This window comes from Pipistrellus kuhlii, unplaced genomic scaffold (genome assembly GCF_014108245.1).
Source record: "Pipistrellus kuhlii isolate mPipKuh1 unplaced genomic scaffold, mPipKuh1.p scaffold_m20_p_7, whole genome shotgun sequence".
Classification (NCBI taxonomy): domain Eukaryota; kingdom Metazoa; phylum Chordata; class Mammalia; order Chiroptera; family Vespertilionidae; genus Pipistrellus; species Pipistrellus kuhlii.
The window spans coordinates 74880538-74896884 of NW_023425573.1; the positions used below are offsets into that span (position 1 = coordinate 74880538).

General features: G+C 37.8%; 1 protein-coding gene across 10 annotated transcripts in view; it reads left to right on the forward strand.

The window, feature by feature from the left end:
• PTPN4 (protein tyrosine phosphatase non-receptor type 4) overlaps positions 1–16347 on the forward strand; it is a 180504-nt gene that overhangs the window by 43763 nt on the left and 120394 nt on the right. For 9 of the 10 annotated variants that reach the window (XM_036421183.2, XM_036421186.2, XM_045575725.1 and 6 more), the window contains 6 exons: positions 3823–3865; positions 3942–4041; positions 8616–8660; positions 8913–8965; positions 12400–12520; positions 13056–13143. In XM_036421183.2, coding sequence (XP_036277076.1) covers positions 3823–3865; positions 3942–4041; positions 8616–8660; positions 8913–8965; positions 12400–12520; positions 13056–13143 — 450 coding nt within the window. The remainder of the gene's footprint in view (positions 1–3822; positions 3866–3941; positions 4042–8615; positions 8661–8912; positions 8966–12399; positions 12521–13055; positions 13144–16347) is intronic. The other variant, XM_036421180.2, reaches the window with a different exon arrangement.

Genomic DNA, 16347 nt, shown 5'->3' on the forward strand with positions numbered 1-16347 from the left:
AAGTTTTACATATATACGTATTACTCAGCCAAAGTATGAAATCTTGACATCTGCAGCAACATGATTACACATAGAGGATATTATGCTAAGTTAAATGAGTCAGACAGAGAACAACAGATGGCATGTGATTTCACTTAAATGTGGAATCTAAAACATAAACCAACTAACAAAAACACTCATAAGTACACAGAATACTTTGGGGGTTGCTAGATGGGAAGGGGTTTGAGGGATGAGTGTAAAAGGGAAAGAGATTAAGGTGGAAATTACCAGTTATAAAAACAGTAACTAGGATATAAGGTACAGAATAGCGAATCCTATACAATAAAAGCCTAATAGCTAAGTATCTGGTCATTCAGTCAGTCGTTCAACCAATCAAAGTGTAATATGCTAATGATATGCTAAGGCTGCTCAACTGCTCACTATCACATGCACTGACCACCAGGGGGCAGACGCTCCTACCAGTAGGTTAGCTTGCTGCTGGGGATCTAGCCAATCAGGACTGAGCAAGATGGCCGGATACCACCTGGTGTCTTCCTGTGGTCCCTCCCCAGATGGCCAACCTCACTTATCCCTCCCCAGCCCCAGTTGTGTACCAGTGAGATCACTGGGCCTGGCCTGCACCTTCTTGCAATCTGGGATCCCTTGAGGAATGTTGGAGAGCTGGTTACAGCCTGAGGGCAGAATGACAGTACTATGATGTGCACTCACCAGTAGGGGTGCTCTGCTCTGCCTGAAACATATTTTTCTTGAAAATGTTTTCAAGAAAATAATTTATGACTTTTTTTAAAAATATATTTTATTGATTTTTTACAGAGAGGAAGGGATGGAGATAGAGAGCTAGAAACGTCGATGAGAGAGAAACATCAACCAGCTGCCTCTTGCACACCCCCTACTGGGGATGTGCCCGCAACCAATGTACATGCCCTCTACCGGAATCAAACCTGGGACCTTTCAGTCCGCAGACCGACGCTCTACCACTGAGCCAAACCGGCTTCGGCAATTTATGACTTTTTTTCTCTAAAATAGTGAATTTTATATTGTGTGAAATATATCAAAGGCTGTAAAGAAGAATACTTGGTCTTTGTTTTATTTAATTTAAATAAATTTATTTAATTTAAATATTTTATTTAAATGCATAGTGATACACATTTTATAGTTTGATAAATATTGCAAAGTTATCCTACATTGAGGTGGTATAATCTATAATCTCAGAAGCTATGTATGTGTGCTGTTTTCCTCACATTCTTGCCATTGTGGTTTGTCATTAAATGTTTTCATCTTTGTCAGTACTACTGCTGAGAAATGATAACCTAATGTAGATTATTATATTTCTCTAATTAGACCAAGATAGAGTATCTTTTCATATACTGAAAAGCCACTTATATTTCCTTTCCCATAATCTTTCCATTCTTACCTATTGTGTATTTGTTTGTTTTTTTATTAGTGTTGAGGTTTTTTTTCTTATTGATTTGTAGAACAGTTTTATATGTTATCTTTTTTCCCACATTGTTTTTCTTTCGATATAATGGTGTGTTTTTACTATGAGTACCATCTTTACTGTCTAATAGTGCTCATTATAGCATTGCTCCATCTTGTTTTATTTTTATTTATTTATTTAAATATATTTTATTGATTTTGTACAGAGAGGAAGGGAGAGAGATAGAGAGTTAGAAACATCGATGAGAGAGAGTCATCGATCAGCTGCCTCTTGCACACCCCCTATTGGGGATATTCCCGCAACCAAGGTACATGCCCTTGACTGGAATCGAACCTGGGTCCCTTCAGTCCCCAAGCCAACGCTCTATCCATTGAGCCAAACCGGTTTTGGCTCCATCTTGTTTTAAGTCAAAATCCTAAGTCCTATCTCAGTGACATATCATTGATGAGTTCTCTTCAGTTTTCTGGTGCTTATCATTGTACTCCTTCTATGCTTTGTCAGCTTGACACATCTATCTGTAAATGTATTTGTATATCTGGTATAAGAATATTTTGAGGGGAACACAATGGGGAAGGGTTTAGATACAATCATTGATCCCAAATTTTGATTGTAGACTAGTATTAAAATGAAAATAATTTATGACTTTTTTCTCTAAAATGTGAAGAAAAAAAAACCAGTACATTAATACATAGATGTGTGCCTTGGTCAGTGTGGCTTGGTTGGTTGATTGCATAGATGTGTGTAATCCCTGATCATTGTACATGTGGTCTCTCTCCCTCCCTTCCTCTCTATAAAACTTATTAAAAATGTATTCTCGGTGAGGATTTTTTTTTAAAATTGTAATGAGAGAATGTAGTATTCCTTGCCTATTTTTGGAAAATAACTAAGTAAATAGGAGCTTTGTGACATACTTTTGATAGGGTGGTCAGTGAAGACCTTTCTGAGGGGTTTGCATTAGGCGGAGAAACAGGTGTTGAAAGAAGTCAGCCATGGAGAAGCTGGACATTCTGTGCATTAAGGAAATGTGGAATGGCATCTTTGAGTAGCAGAAAGGAGGCATTATAGCTGGAGCTTAGTAAATTGGGGTAGAAGAGGTAAAGAGACAGTGCTAAGGGCTTTGGACCTTGCATTGAGAAATGATCAAGACTATTAAGCAAAGGAGTAACATTATGCTTGCAAAGACTATTTATGCTTCTAGGTGGAGGAGGAGGGTGGTAGGAAAAGAAACAGGGACAGTAATTAAGAGACCGTGGCCAGAGCCATACCAGAAATTAGGATGGTGGTAAACTAGATGGACAAGAATTCTTAAATTCTAGGTATGGTTTAAAAGTAGAGTCAGCCCAGCATGGCTCAGTGCTTGAGCATTGATCTATGAACCAGGAGGTCATGTCAGAGTACCAGCCTAGGTTTCGGGCTCAATACCCTAGGAGGGATGCAGGAGGCAGCTGATTAATGATTCTCTCTCATCATTGATATTTCTATCTTTCATCATTGATATTTCTATCCCTCTCCTTTCTCTCTGAAATCAATAATTTTTATTTTTTTAAACCAATAAAGGTAGAATCAGCTGGATTTGATCTGTTGGGGGTTAGGGATAATGGAAAGAAAAAAAATACAGATTTTCACAGCGAGTTGTTACTAAAATCTAAGTACTCTTCATGGAATCAAGTATGGGATGTAAGGATTATAAATAATGATACATAAACTTATATTTGTGTGTTGCTTTGAAAATACTGCCACATTATAACCTCATTTGGGGTTTTTTAAATTTTTTTAAATTGAAACTTGTTGGCAGTTCAGGTATTTTCTGAGTTCAGTTCATTTTTTTAAAATAGGTCTTAACTGGCATTCAGAAGTATTGAGACTACTTAAAATTCTCACACACAAAAAGCAGTCCTTCCAAAAACTAAACATTATCCTTTTCAAAATTAGTGTGTGTGGGTTTTTTTGTTTGTTTGTTTGTTTGTTTTTTGGGGGGGGATGGTGTAATTTATTTTTTAAGGAATGGGGTAAAAGTTACAAAATTTTTCATAATTTTTTAAATGTTCCAGACTATTACATAATACAGTTAAATGAACAGAATTCATATTAGTTGCAGTGATTATTAAACATTTTTACTTTTGGAATAGAAGTTATTGCACATGGTATAATTTGATGTAAAGTTAAAATAAAAATCTTAAAGCTACCAACTATGTATATATTCAGTACTTTCTAGCATAATTTTGTTATATATGCTATGATAACCTGTAAATTAATGACTTTTCCCTTGCGAGGCCTTTTCAGAAATTCAGTTTTTAGCATTAATCTTTAAGTAGAACAGATTTACATGAATCATTGTATTAATTCCTCAAGGAAAAGTGAAATCAATCTTATTTCTTTTTCAGAGGTGGCTGGATCCAAACAAACCAATAAGAAAGCAGCTAAAGAGTGAGCATACATGTTTACTTCATATTTTTAAGTGTACTTTATAAAGATGCAGGATTAAAATAATCTGATTAATTAGAACTGCTTTTATTAATTCTAGGAGGATCTCCTTACAATTTGAATTTCAGAGTCAAATTTTTTGTAAGTGACCCCAACAAGTTACAAGAAGAATATACAAGGTGAGTTTATGAAGCATATTTTTCTTGAAAATATTTTCAAAACTATTATGAAATTTTGAAATTAATTAGGCAAAAACAGATTGCCATGCCATAATTCTGAGTTTACTGGCAGCACACAGAATAGGTCATAGATGTTTTAAGAAAACAGTTTACTTCCTTGCTTGATGACAAGGAATGCTTTAGGAGACTGGAACCCCAGGGCTACCCCATCCAGCCACAAGCAGCCTCCTGAGCTACATAATAATATGATTTTCCAGTGAAAACTGGTCAAGCAGTTCTGCTGTTACTAATTGAAGTAATCAGATGTTGCTTCAATTTTAGTGGTGCTATATATTGAGAATTGTGCCTGTTTTTTCCCCCTTATAAAAATACTTAAACCTTGAAAAACATGGAGGTTCGGCACATCGACCACCTTTTCAGTAAAAATCTCTGTATAATTCAAGTTGTCCTCCATATTAGCTGATTCTCAACTGCAGATTGAAAAATACAAGAATGACCCATATGGGTATTTTGATAGTATATGAAGGTTAAGTAACTGTTTAAGGTATAAATAGTGGGGAATAATCACAGTGTGGTAACTGTCATTATTAAAATAACTTGAAGAACCCTGGTCAGTGTGGCTTGGTTGGGCTTGGTCCTATGTATTGAAAGGTCACCAGTTCCATTTCTGGTCAGCGCACATGCTTGGGCTGCAGACTTCATTCTTGGTAGAGGGTGTGGAGGAGGCAGCCGATCAATGTTCCATTCTCACATTGATGTTTCTGTCTTTCCCTTCCTCCCTCTCTCTAAAAAATCAATTTAAAAAATCTTTAACCTGAAGGATAACCATGTGTGTTGCTTGAATGATGATTAGTAATTCATTAGCAAAACAAGACAATAAATATTAGCCTATTATACCTTCCATAAAAGTTTCAGATGTAAGAATATAGGTCAGTGACTATGTTACAATTTTTCTAAAAGACAGGTGACAAATTTAAAATCTGTACCTAAGCTACCTGTAGATGTTAATGTATTGGTTATCCTTTAGAATACAGAGGTGAAGTAGAAAAACAAAAGAATAAATTAAACACATTTCCCTGCCAATCCTCAGGTGTTGCTGCAGTAGGGCTTTCAGTAGATAAAGTGAGAAAAGTTAGATTCAGATCTATTAGAGTTCTTATCTGTGTGTTTGTTATAGGGGGAGTGGGGACAGTGGGTTACCTTTTTTATAACAGGAGAACTCAAGAATATATGCTCTGGATTAGGTAGTTCAAACTAATAGTATCCAAGCTAATTTCTCTTAAAAAGCAAAATTGTGTTATATGAATACCCTTTAGTTTAATACTATTTGCTGTTAGGTTTTGTTGTTGTTAATTAAAATAACAAGATGTTTTGTATAGTAAAACCTGTTCTTGGATGAACTTAAAGGAAGCTACACTGAATTAAAGAAAATTGTGATTTATAAAGTATTTTTAAATGCATTTTATTGTTTCCTGGTGCATATAACTTGAAATCAAGTAGCAAAGTATTCTATAATACAGGGTGTCCCCAAGTAATGTATACACACTTTAACAACTGATAGCTCAATTGGTATTTCTTTCTATGGAAGCTAGTTCCTCCTTGATCCTTCTCGAGGAGCATAGGTCCTCAGTCACAAGGTATTAAACGGAGAAGACAAGACACATGGTAGGCATATAGGAGAGACTTTATTGCAGACCCAAGTAGCCATTGCTAACAAGGAGCCATCAGACAAAACAGTTCTTCGAAGTAGCCCAACAAAGCAGCCATGCACTGGCTGGTCAGTAACACATCTTTATACTAAACTCGGACAAAAGAGGTTTCTTGCCAAATAGTGACATCAATATTTGGGTTTTAGAAAAGTATGCCTGTGCAGTGTGTACACTAAAACTGCTGTGTCATTGCCTTTGCACGTGCATATGGCCAATTGGCCTTTAACATCTGGCGTATTCTAATTAGGGTTCCCATGCTTTCTCTTCAGATTTAACCCATTGAAATGAATAATTATTCAAAGTATGCATTTTTTCAGAACATCCTGTATGTTTTAGTAATCAGATTTTTAAATGTATTATATTTGTAATTAAAAGATCAATAAGTTTAAATTGGATTTCTAATATATTTGACGTTTATGGAATTCATTAGCATAAGCAATTAAAATATTATAAATTACAGCTATATTCATAATTTACTAAAAAAAACTGTCGTTGACTTTCTTAACAAAATTTTAATGTGTTGATTTTTTTATAACTTGTGTTGAAGACAAAGAATAAATGTGTCTCACTGATAATTAAGTCAAAACATATTCCTGAAGTAGAAGAAAATAAAATCAAATTTTACAGTAATTGAGGAAGTATTTACTCAGTCCATCAGTCTAGAAAATTATCTTTGTTTAACTTAGAAATAATACATTATTTTAAAAATCTTTTATAATGGATTTATAACTGGCACTATTTGGTAAAATGGGCTAAGTGGCTAGTTTTTATTTTATTATCATAGTGTACATTGCACATCAATGAATCTCTATCCTAATTACAAATTAGAATCACTTAGGGTAGCTCTTGCTTTGGCCACACCTCCTGCGTACTCTGACTTAATAGGTCTCAGACGGGACTTATGCATAAGCATTACAAGCTTCCCAGGTGACTCAATTATGCTACCAGGTTTAAGAAATACTCCTTTAAAACTTTACTGCTTAGATAGCTTTAATGTGATGGTCCAGATTAGTAATAAGACACCCTTGACCACAGTTGCTAATTGTAAGGACTAGTATAAGCCCCACAAAACAGGAAATCAGCTATATCTCCTTACTTTGGGATTCCATTTTATATAGGTTATTGGTAAAAAAAAAAAAAAAAAAAAGAATGGGCTTATAGAGTTTCCAAATGAAATATCATTTACTATTGCTGGCATAATTGGAATTGGAGTTTTCTCAGGAGTCAAGGGAATACAAATGACATCACTTTTCATACCTTTTTAGAGCATGATAAGTGTTTAACTCATGGTATTCATTATTGTCTGGATTAGAAAAGTTAACGTTATTTTTACAGCTTGTAAAGGTGATTATACTTACCTCAATTGTTATTAATCTATTTTAAAGGCCTTGATTGTCTTTCAAAATTAGGCTTGTATTTTCTGTTTAGGGCTCCTGAGATACATATACTAGGCTATGATTCTACTTTCTTTTTACAAATAGAGAAACAAGACCTAGCCATATTTTAAGTAACATGCCAAAGGTTATAGGCTAGCTTACTTTAGGACTTACAGCTTAGATTTAGCTTATTCTGGTTTCCATTCTGTCAGTCTTTAATGATTAATATGTAAATAAAAGTCAGCAAGCACATACGTATTATTTGTGTAGTATTCATAATATTATGCCAAGGATATACGTGACCTTTCAGTCCTAAGATTATTTCCACCAGGAACCTTTAACTTTTTTTTTTTATCCTCATCTGAGGATATGTTCCCATTGAATTTTTAGAGAATGTGGAAGAGAGGGAAGGAAAAAAGGGAGAGGAAAGAAAGCATTGATCGGTTGCCTCCTGCTCTTTCCCCAATTAGGGGATTGAACCTGCAACTGAGGTATTGCCCTTGACCAAAGATTGAACTCAGGGCTGACATTCTAACCCCTGAGCAACCAGCCAGGACCAAGGACTTTTAACTTTTAATTATGAAACTAAGTTGCTGATTAGAAATATGTTGTCTTAGATTGAATAAGCAATACTATTTATAATATTATGTATTAAGCCTCAGAGAATTAATATAAACATTTACAGCCTCAAATTTTGGTCTTCTACCAACATTATACTGCACAGGTGGTTTTGCCCAAACATTGATACATCTGTCAGGGAATGACTTCACCCACTAGCAAGGACAGGACATCTTGTAAGCAACCCTAGTATTCTTGTTATAGGATACTTACACTTTTTTTTGTGTGTGTGTGTGTTTGTTTGTTTTTTTTAAGGAAATTTGGTACTTGGCAATTCTAATATTAGATCAATTGTAGGTAAAGGAACTTTTGTGGGTTTTTTGTTTTTGTTTTTTAACCAAAGAAAGCATTCTTAACTCATATGAAGAGGGAAAGATGCTTTTCTGCAACCAGTAGCTTCTTGCTGCCATAAGACAAATCAGCACACAGGCCTGTTCTTGCAGTTGGCTTCCCATCTCAGCAGAAAGAATGATTTTCTTCTACTGGTCACTAGTGCATTGTTACTGTCAGCTCTCCTATGTCTGCTGTGCTTCCCAGTATACTTTCTGTATACACCAATCATTATATTATAGTATTTCTCTCTAATATTCTCCCTAGGGCATGTAATGCTTAGCAAGCATTAGGGGTTTTATAACTGATCTAGTGGAAACAAGACTGTTGCAGTACAAAATTTCATTTATCAAAGAATTTTAAAACTTGGATTCATGAATTTATGAAATCTTATTTTTAAAAATATCTTGTGTTAATATATTTATTATAGAAGTAAATACTTAAATTTTTATTTGTTAATATAAATATGTAGTTTTTAATATCAAAATGCTATAATTCCAGTAAATGCTAACTATCTTTTTTTTTTATTTTTATTTTTAAGGTACCAGTATTTTTTGCAGATTAAACAAGACATTCTTACTGGAAGGTGGGCTATTATATATTTTTAGTAATAGATTTAAGAATACTCTTAGTTCTATAGTAATTCATGAGCTTTGCAAACTATTGAAAAATGATTACATATAATATGAATTCCTTTCATCAAATTAGTTCATTACTTAGTAGTTGAAATATAAATCACATGGAAATTTCAAGTGTGACTAGTATATTATAAATTATAGTGCTTTTGAAATCATTGTGTTTAACTTTGGGCTATGTATTTTCTGTTTTGTTTTATTAGATTGCCCTGTCCTTATAATACTGCTGCCCTTTTGGCTTCATTTGCTGTTCAGTGTAAGTATCAGCCCAGGTTTTTAGTTCTTATTGATTTTTCCACATGGAGGAAGTGGGGAGAGAGAGATACATTGACCAGTTGCCTCCCATTCACACCACAATTGGGGATGGAACCCACAACCCAAGCATGTGCCCATATTGAGAACCAAACCCTATGACCTTCAGGTGCTCTGGACAAAGCTCTGACTAATGTAGCCACACCAGGTAGGCCCAGCAACTTTTGAGACAAATAGCATATAATTACACTAGAGGCACAGTGCATGAATTTGTGCACTGGTGATGTCCAAACAGCCCACCCTGATGGGATCCAATCAGGGTGGGGCCGGCCTGGGCGAGGGGCCACAATTGTTCTAATCATTCTGCCATTCAGTCCCTGGGCTTTTATTATATAGGATTAGTCAGCTAAGACAGCCATAACAAAATATCATAAATTTGTGTGGCTGAAACAACAGAAATTTATTTTCCTCACAATTCTGAAGGCTGTAATTTGGGGTTAGGGTACCAGCATAGCATCATCCCATACACCAGAAAGTGGTGGATCGATTGCCAGTCAAGGCACATGCCCAGATTGCAGATTCAATACCTGGTCCAGTGAGTGCAGGAAACAATGGGACAATGTTTCTCTCTCCATTCTTCTCTCTGAGATCAATTAAAATGAATGATAAATAATGTTCTATAAATATGGTTTTAACAGGAAAGACATTAGTGATCTATGAAGTGAAATATTCGTTATATATATACAGCATGACCCCATTTTTCAAAAAAAATATTTATTGATTTCAGAGGAAGGGAGAGGGTGAGATAGAAACATCCTACCTAATAGTAATATGCAAATCAACCATCACTCTGCTATACCCACCAGCCAATCAGAGCAAGATGCAAATTAACCCATCAAATAGGTGGTTAATTTGTATTAGCAGAGGGAGGGAGGAGTGAAGACTGAAGACAGCATAGAAGGAAGAGGGAGGGAAAATGGAAAGCAAAGTGGCTGCGGTGTGCTGTGGGTCGGGTGTGCAGGGCAAGGCCCGCAGTTGTGGCAGTGTGTGCAGCTGCAGAGACAGTGGTGGTGGTGGCCTCGGGCAAAGTGGGATGGGCTGGGCACGCCTCACCAGCCCCACCCCACCCAGTCCTGCCTATTGTAGCAGGAGAAGTGAGGGGGCTGGAGAGGTGGCGATGGCAGGAGGGAAGCCCACCGGAAGTCTTGCAGGAATATTCCTGCAACAGGTCACTAGTCAATGATAAGAATCATTGACCCGCTGTCTCCTGCAGGCCCCCTGCTGAGGAACTAGTCCAAAACCTGAGTGGGAATCATATTGTGACTTTCTGGTTTATAGATTGATGCTAAACCACTGAGCCCCACCACCTGGACCCCATTTTTATCAATACCAGGCACATGAGGTACAGTGGCAAGATCTCACTCCTAGATGAAAGTTTAAAGTTACCCAAACTCCTTTGCAGCTAGGTTTCTGGATATGAATTTGTTTCTGATGATTGAACGCACTTGCGCAATATTTTGAAGGCAGAAATGAGGCAGAGGCATCTTCCCTCAGTTTGGGCTATTTGCTGCTGGTGTCATGTTTGCAAAGATGTGGAGGTTTTCTGCAGCGGAATCCAGGCTGTGCACAGGCAGTTGTGGCAAGGCAGTGCCCAGTGACCTGTTTTTAGGAACTGGGGGGCACTTGCGGGGGCAGCAGTTTCCTGATCCCTAGGTCACAGCTGCACCAGAGTGTTCTAGCATTCAGCTGTGGCTGAGGGGCAGCTCTGGGCAGGGAGTCTTTCATGGAGGCCCAGCCTAATACCTACTCTGATGATTTCCCAAGCACCAATTCCCTGTGCTAAATTCTTTTCTGCCTAAAATAGCAAAGATCTACAAACATTTTGGATCCTCTACTTTCAACAACAAAAAATGCTGCACTGGGTCAGGTATGAGAAGTGGGTGAGGTGTTGCAGAAGACTCTCTTTGAGTCTCAGCTTCCTCTTCTGTAGAATGGAGACCAAAAGTTACCTGTTCTTAGTTACTGAAGACTGTGGCAGCTGAGTTTCCCAAAGGTGGCCAAAACATTTCCCAACCCTCCTGTGGCCTTGCCACTTTCCGCCACGTCCTCTCTTTTGAAGCAGCGCTAACCTGTGATGCGCTGGTAGCCAGTATACTGGTTATCTGGTTCCCTGAGAATTCCAAGGCCAAGACTGAAAAGGCGCGGAGCTATAGCCCTGCCCACTCCACCAGGGTTTCTAGCTCTGCCCCACCCACACCTCTTGGGGTTCTGGCTGGTGTAGGGCCTTGCCCTCCTGGCTTGCTTCCCCTCTGGTCAGTGGCCCAGCTGGTGTGCTGCTTTGCCCAGCAGGTGGGTTAAGAGCCCAGGTTGGGCCTCACGCCTCCTGGCTCCTGTGTGCCACCTGAGCCCTGCAGCCCCTATTCCTGTCTCTGCTCAGACCGGGGCCAGATGCCCGATGCTGTGTGTAGCCTGCAGGGACTTCTGTGGCCACCAGGAAAGCTTCTCCAATCAATCCCTGACTCTGGTGCTCTGATCCCGGGTCCACTTCCACCAAAGAAGAGCTTTTGCCTGGGCAGCTACCCAAGAGCGAGTACCTCCAAGGTCCCCAGACCCCAAATTTCAGCCAGCCAAGGAGTTTAGCTGGCTAGCCCCACCCTGATGGAGGTGCTGGGGGTGATATGACCCGGAGCAGGCTGGTAGGTTGCCAAGAGCATATCACAGACACCGGTCATTCTGCTTCTCCTGATCATTCCACTGTAATAGTCGCTAGGTTTTTATATATACAGGCAGTCCTCTTGTTACGTCAGACTCGACATACGTCATTTCGTAGTTATGTCACCATTTCCCATTATAAACAACAACAAAAAGTTTTGCTATTTCGACGAATGTACTTATGTGCTTTATGTTTTTTATTATTTATTTACTACAAGTAAAGGTTAAGAACTGTCATCTTTTCATTTTTTTTTTTTTTTTTTTACTATTTCACTTCATTACTGCTGTGTATGTGCTCCATGTGAGTGACATAGGTACTTATGTAGGTGGGTTCTGACTTAACTCGAAAATCACGTTACGTCACACCATAGGAACAGATCTACGTAACCCGAGGACCTACTGTATAAATTGTCTATATTGATACTTCATTGCCTTTAATGTGTAAGTTCTTTAGACATAAGTTGCTGCACAGGAGAAAGTGACTGCAAAGGAAATGTAATGAAACATCCACTTAGTTAGCAATTACTTCAGTTCCAGAAAAAAATTCTGAAGTTGTTTGAAATCTTGAAGACTGTTATATGCATTGTTATAACTTGTTTAAATGGTAACAGTAGAAATAGAAATATTTTACTTCCAGAAATATAATGGAATTCATGACTTTGATGATTTGACTATGAACAATAAAAATGTGTTTATTAAAGTAAATATTTTTCTTTAATTTATTAGCTGAACTTGGAGACTACAATCAGTCAGAAAACTTGCCAGGCTACCTCTCAGATTATTCTTTCATTCCTAATCAACCTCAAGATTTTGAAAAAGATATTGCAAAATTACATCAGCAACATACGTAAGGATTTATTTACTTTTCTACTTATTTGGCAAACTTTTGGGGGGAGTTAATCTTCACCTAAGGATATTTTTAGAAAGAATAGAAGGAAGAAGGAGACAGAGAGAAACATCCGAGAGAGAGAGAGAGAGAGAGAGAGAGAGAGAGAGAGAGAGAGAGAGAGAGACACACACGTTGATTGCTTGTGTCCCACATATAAGCCCTGACTGGGCCAGGGTTCGAGCCTTTGACTGGATTTGAATTCAAAACACAGTGCTCTAACCACTGAGCAATCAGCTAAAGCAGTAAATTTCTTAATGGCATCTTTTCTAGAGAAATGTTTTAAAATTTTTAAATGCAAATTAATAATTTGTGTTACTGAAAATGTACCCTCCAGTTAAGTTAGATGCTACTGTACATAACTAAAAGGAGTAGTCATGCATGGTGTTTTGTAAAAGATTTAATTAGGATGTTGAAAAATGTCCAGATAAATAGCCTTTTTAATTTGGCCATATTTGTGATTGATTTAATTTTTAACCTAATGATGTCTTTTCAGAGGCTTATCTCCTGCAGAAGCAGAATTTAATTACCTGAATACAGCACGTACCTTAGAACTCTATGGAGTTGAATTCCACTATGCAAGGGTAAGTGAAGAAAACTTACTTTGATATTGATGAATTAGGCTCTGTCAACATAGTAATGCCCTAACAGCATTAGGTAACAAATGTAGTAACTAGTAAGTTTTGCCACTATAGTTACACTGAAAATTGTAAGTGTAAGTATTTTCACACTCACTTAAGATTCAACACCTGATGAAAATGGTTGAAGTAGATTTTTCATGTTATTTTTCTTCAAGGAAGTGGTTTTTGTAATCATGATAACTTTTGCAGAGCATAGGAGACAATACCTTTAGAATTTTTATTTTAAAAATAAAGATTAAGTATAGGAAAAGTAGTTTCTTTTATATATTTAACTTTCATGATAAGCATTATCATAATAAAAGATGCTTTCACCACACTTACTTTACTTTCATCATTTAGTGACATTAAATATTTTTATTTTTAAAGCACAAATGAAGCATATTAATATATTTTGGCTAGTGTTGCTCAGTTGGTTGCGTAGTTGCCAGTTCAATTCCCAGTCAGGGCACATGCCTGGATTGTAGGCTCCATCCCCAGTAGGGGGCATGCAGCAGGCAGCTAATGGATGTTTCTCTCTCCCTCTCTGTCACTCTAAAAAAAATACCAATTAAAACATCTTTTTTTAAAAAAGTGGAATTATGATAACTAGCTTTTCCACAGCACTCTGTTTTTTAATTGAGTCAAACGTGGCTGCTTCCAAAAGACTGTATCTTCTGCCATAAGGATATTTGTGAGTGGCTATTCTTAATACACCTGGATTCCTTCACATATTATCAAGAGGTTATATTCCTTTAGAAGTAATTGGAGTATACCTATTATCTGTAACCAGTGAAAAGTGGAAATATATGGTAATCATCTGTTAATTTGGTGATAAGGTTTTACATTCTCTTGGGACAAATTGCTGAGTCTGATAAGAATAGCAGCCTGAAAGGGAGATGAGTTTTGTTTAGTTATTTTGAATATATTTTAATTTATAGACGTACACAGACAAACAATAGTTTGAGAACTCGAAGTTCTACTTCATGTAATGGTTTTATTGTTTAGAGCTTCACCTGGTTATGTTCTGAGAAGAGCACTAAGTCTTATATTTCACAAAGTTTATGTCAGTCTCTCCTTTAAAAAAAACAATGACCCCAGCAAGCTTGGCTCAGTGGTTGAGGGTTGACCTATGAACCAAGAGGTTACAGTTCGATTTCTGGTCAAGGCACATGCCTGGGTTTCGGGCTTGACCTTCATTGGGGGCCATACAAGAGGCAACTGGTCAATGATTCTCATCATTGATGTTTTCTTCCCTCCCTCCCTCCCCTCCTCCCTCTCTCCTTCCCTCCCTTCACCCATCCTTCCCTCTCTCCCTCTCTCTCTCCTCCCTCTCCCCTTATTACTCCCTGTAATCAATTTTTAAAAATATTTTTTAAAAAACAGAATTATTTGCTTTTCTAACATAACTATATATGATCATCCTTAATGTTTGTGACTTGGAAATCTGTTTGTGTGACACCATTTAAAATGTGTAAGTCTGTCATAGACAGCAAGAGCCCTACTCAGCTCTGGTGCTCTTGAGTTGCTCTGAGTCTATATATTATTCTAAATTCTTCCAACTAGGCTAGGGCAGTGCCCACTGTATGAACTGTTGGGAACTTAGTCCAAGTTCCTCCTTTATCTTCCATTCACTAGATGCAGTTGTGGGGTCTGAGCACCTCTGCCTAGGGCTGGACCTCCTTGGACACCAAATCTTAGAGAAGTCATGAGAGGTTGTAGGTGTATAAGAATGAGTCTTTATTGCAAAAGCCAGTGGCCACAAACCACTAGAGACAAGACAGTCCTTCATAACAGTATCTCAATCAGGCAGCCGTACATGGGCTGGTAAATACATCTTTCCCACATCATTGCACCTCTAATAGTCTCTGTACCCACAGTCATCTGAGCAGTTGCACACTGACTCATTGCCTCATATCATCGTGGTACCTAAGCTCTGCCTCAGCAGCTTCTCCTGTCTTCCCTGCCCAGCCACTGGACTCTGTAGCCTCACATAGTAACTACCTCCGAGCTTCTCTCCCATCTCCTTCTCTCCAGCACACTTCTTCACACTTCAGCAGCCTAGCTAGTCAGTAACCTGCATATTACTCCAGAGACAAAGATGGCTAGTTGCCAACAGTGATATCAATCCTTTGGGTTACAGAAGGGCACAGCATACTGGGAGATCACTGTGGCCTTGCACTGCTTATTCCTTGGGCGTTCTGATTAGGATTCTCATGTTCAGAGCGGCCTTGGCATATTGATAACAAGGCCTTTCACATTTTGAGTGCTTTGGCAGTCTGAGGACTCTGGTGTGGTTCCCACAGTCTATCTTGAACTTTTTTCTTTAAAATGTGCTCCTGCACCCTCACTCCCTATTTGGAGCTTATTGCCTTTGAACATGATTCTCTAAAATGTAACATAGTGCTCAGAATTTGTGCAACTAAATTTTGTTTTTCATTTTAATAAAGTTTAAAACCAGAGAGAATTTAATATGTGAACTAAACTATGGTTAACAAGAAAAAGACCACTACATTCAGTCATTTTAATCATAAGCTTTTTCTCTCTTTTTTTTTAGTTTATTGATTTTTAGAGATAGAGGGAGGGAGGGAGAGAAACATGAGTGTGAGAGTACAACATGGATCGGCTACCTCCTGCACACCCCCTACTGCAACCTGCAACTCGGGCATGTGCCCTTGACCGGGAATGGAACCGGCAACTTCTTGGTGCACAGGACACCAAAACTGCTGAACCACACAGGGCTTATCTGTTTTGTAAAGGTAGTTGTGACTGCTATCTGTTATCTCTGACTGCTATCAATTAAATACAAAGAGTGTTAAACTACCCTTTTTTTTCTTTTTCTTAATTAAATTTATTGGGGTGGCATTAGTTAATAAGATTATATAGTTTTCAAGTGCACATCTCTGTGATACAACAATCTGTATATTGCATTGAGTACCCAACACCCGAAGCCAAGTCATCTTTCATCCCATGTATTTGGCCCTTTCCCCTTTACTACTCCCTCTTCTCTTCCCTCTGGCAACCACCATACTGTTGTCTGGGTCTGAGTTTCAGTTTTATATCCCGCATATGAGTGAAATCCTATGGTTCTCAGCTTTTTCTAACTGACTTATTTCTCTCAGCGTAATATTCTCAAGGTTCATTCATATTGTCGCAAATAGCAGTCAGTAT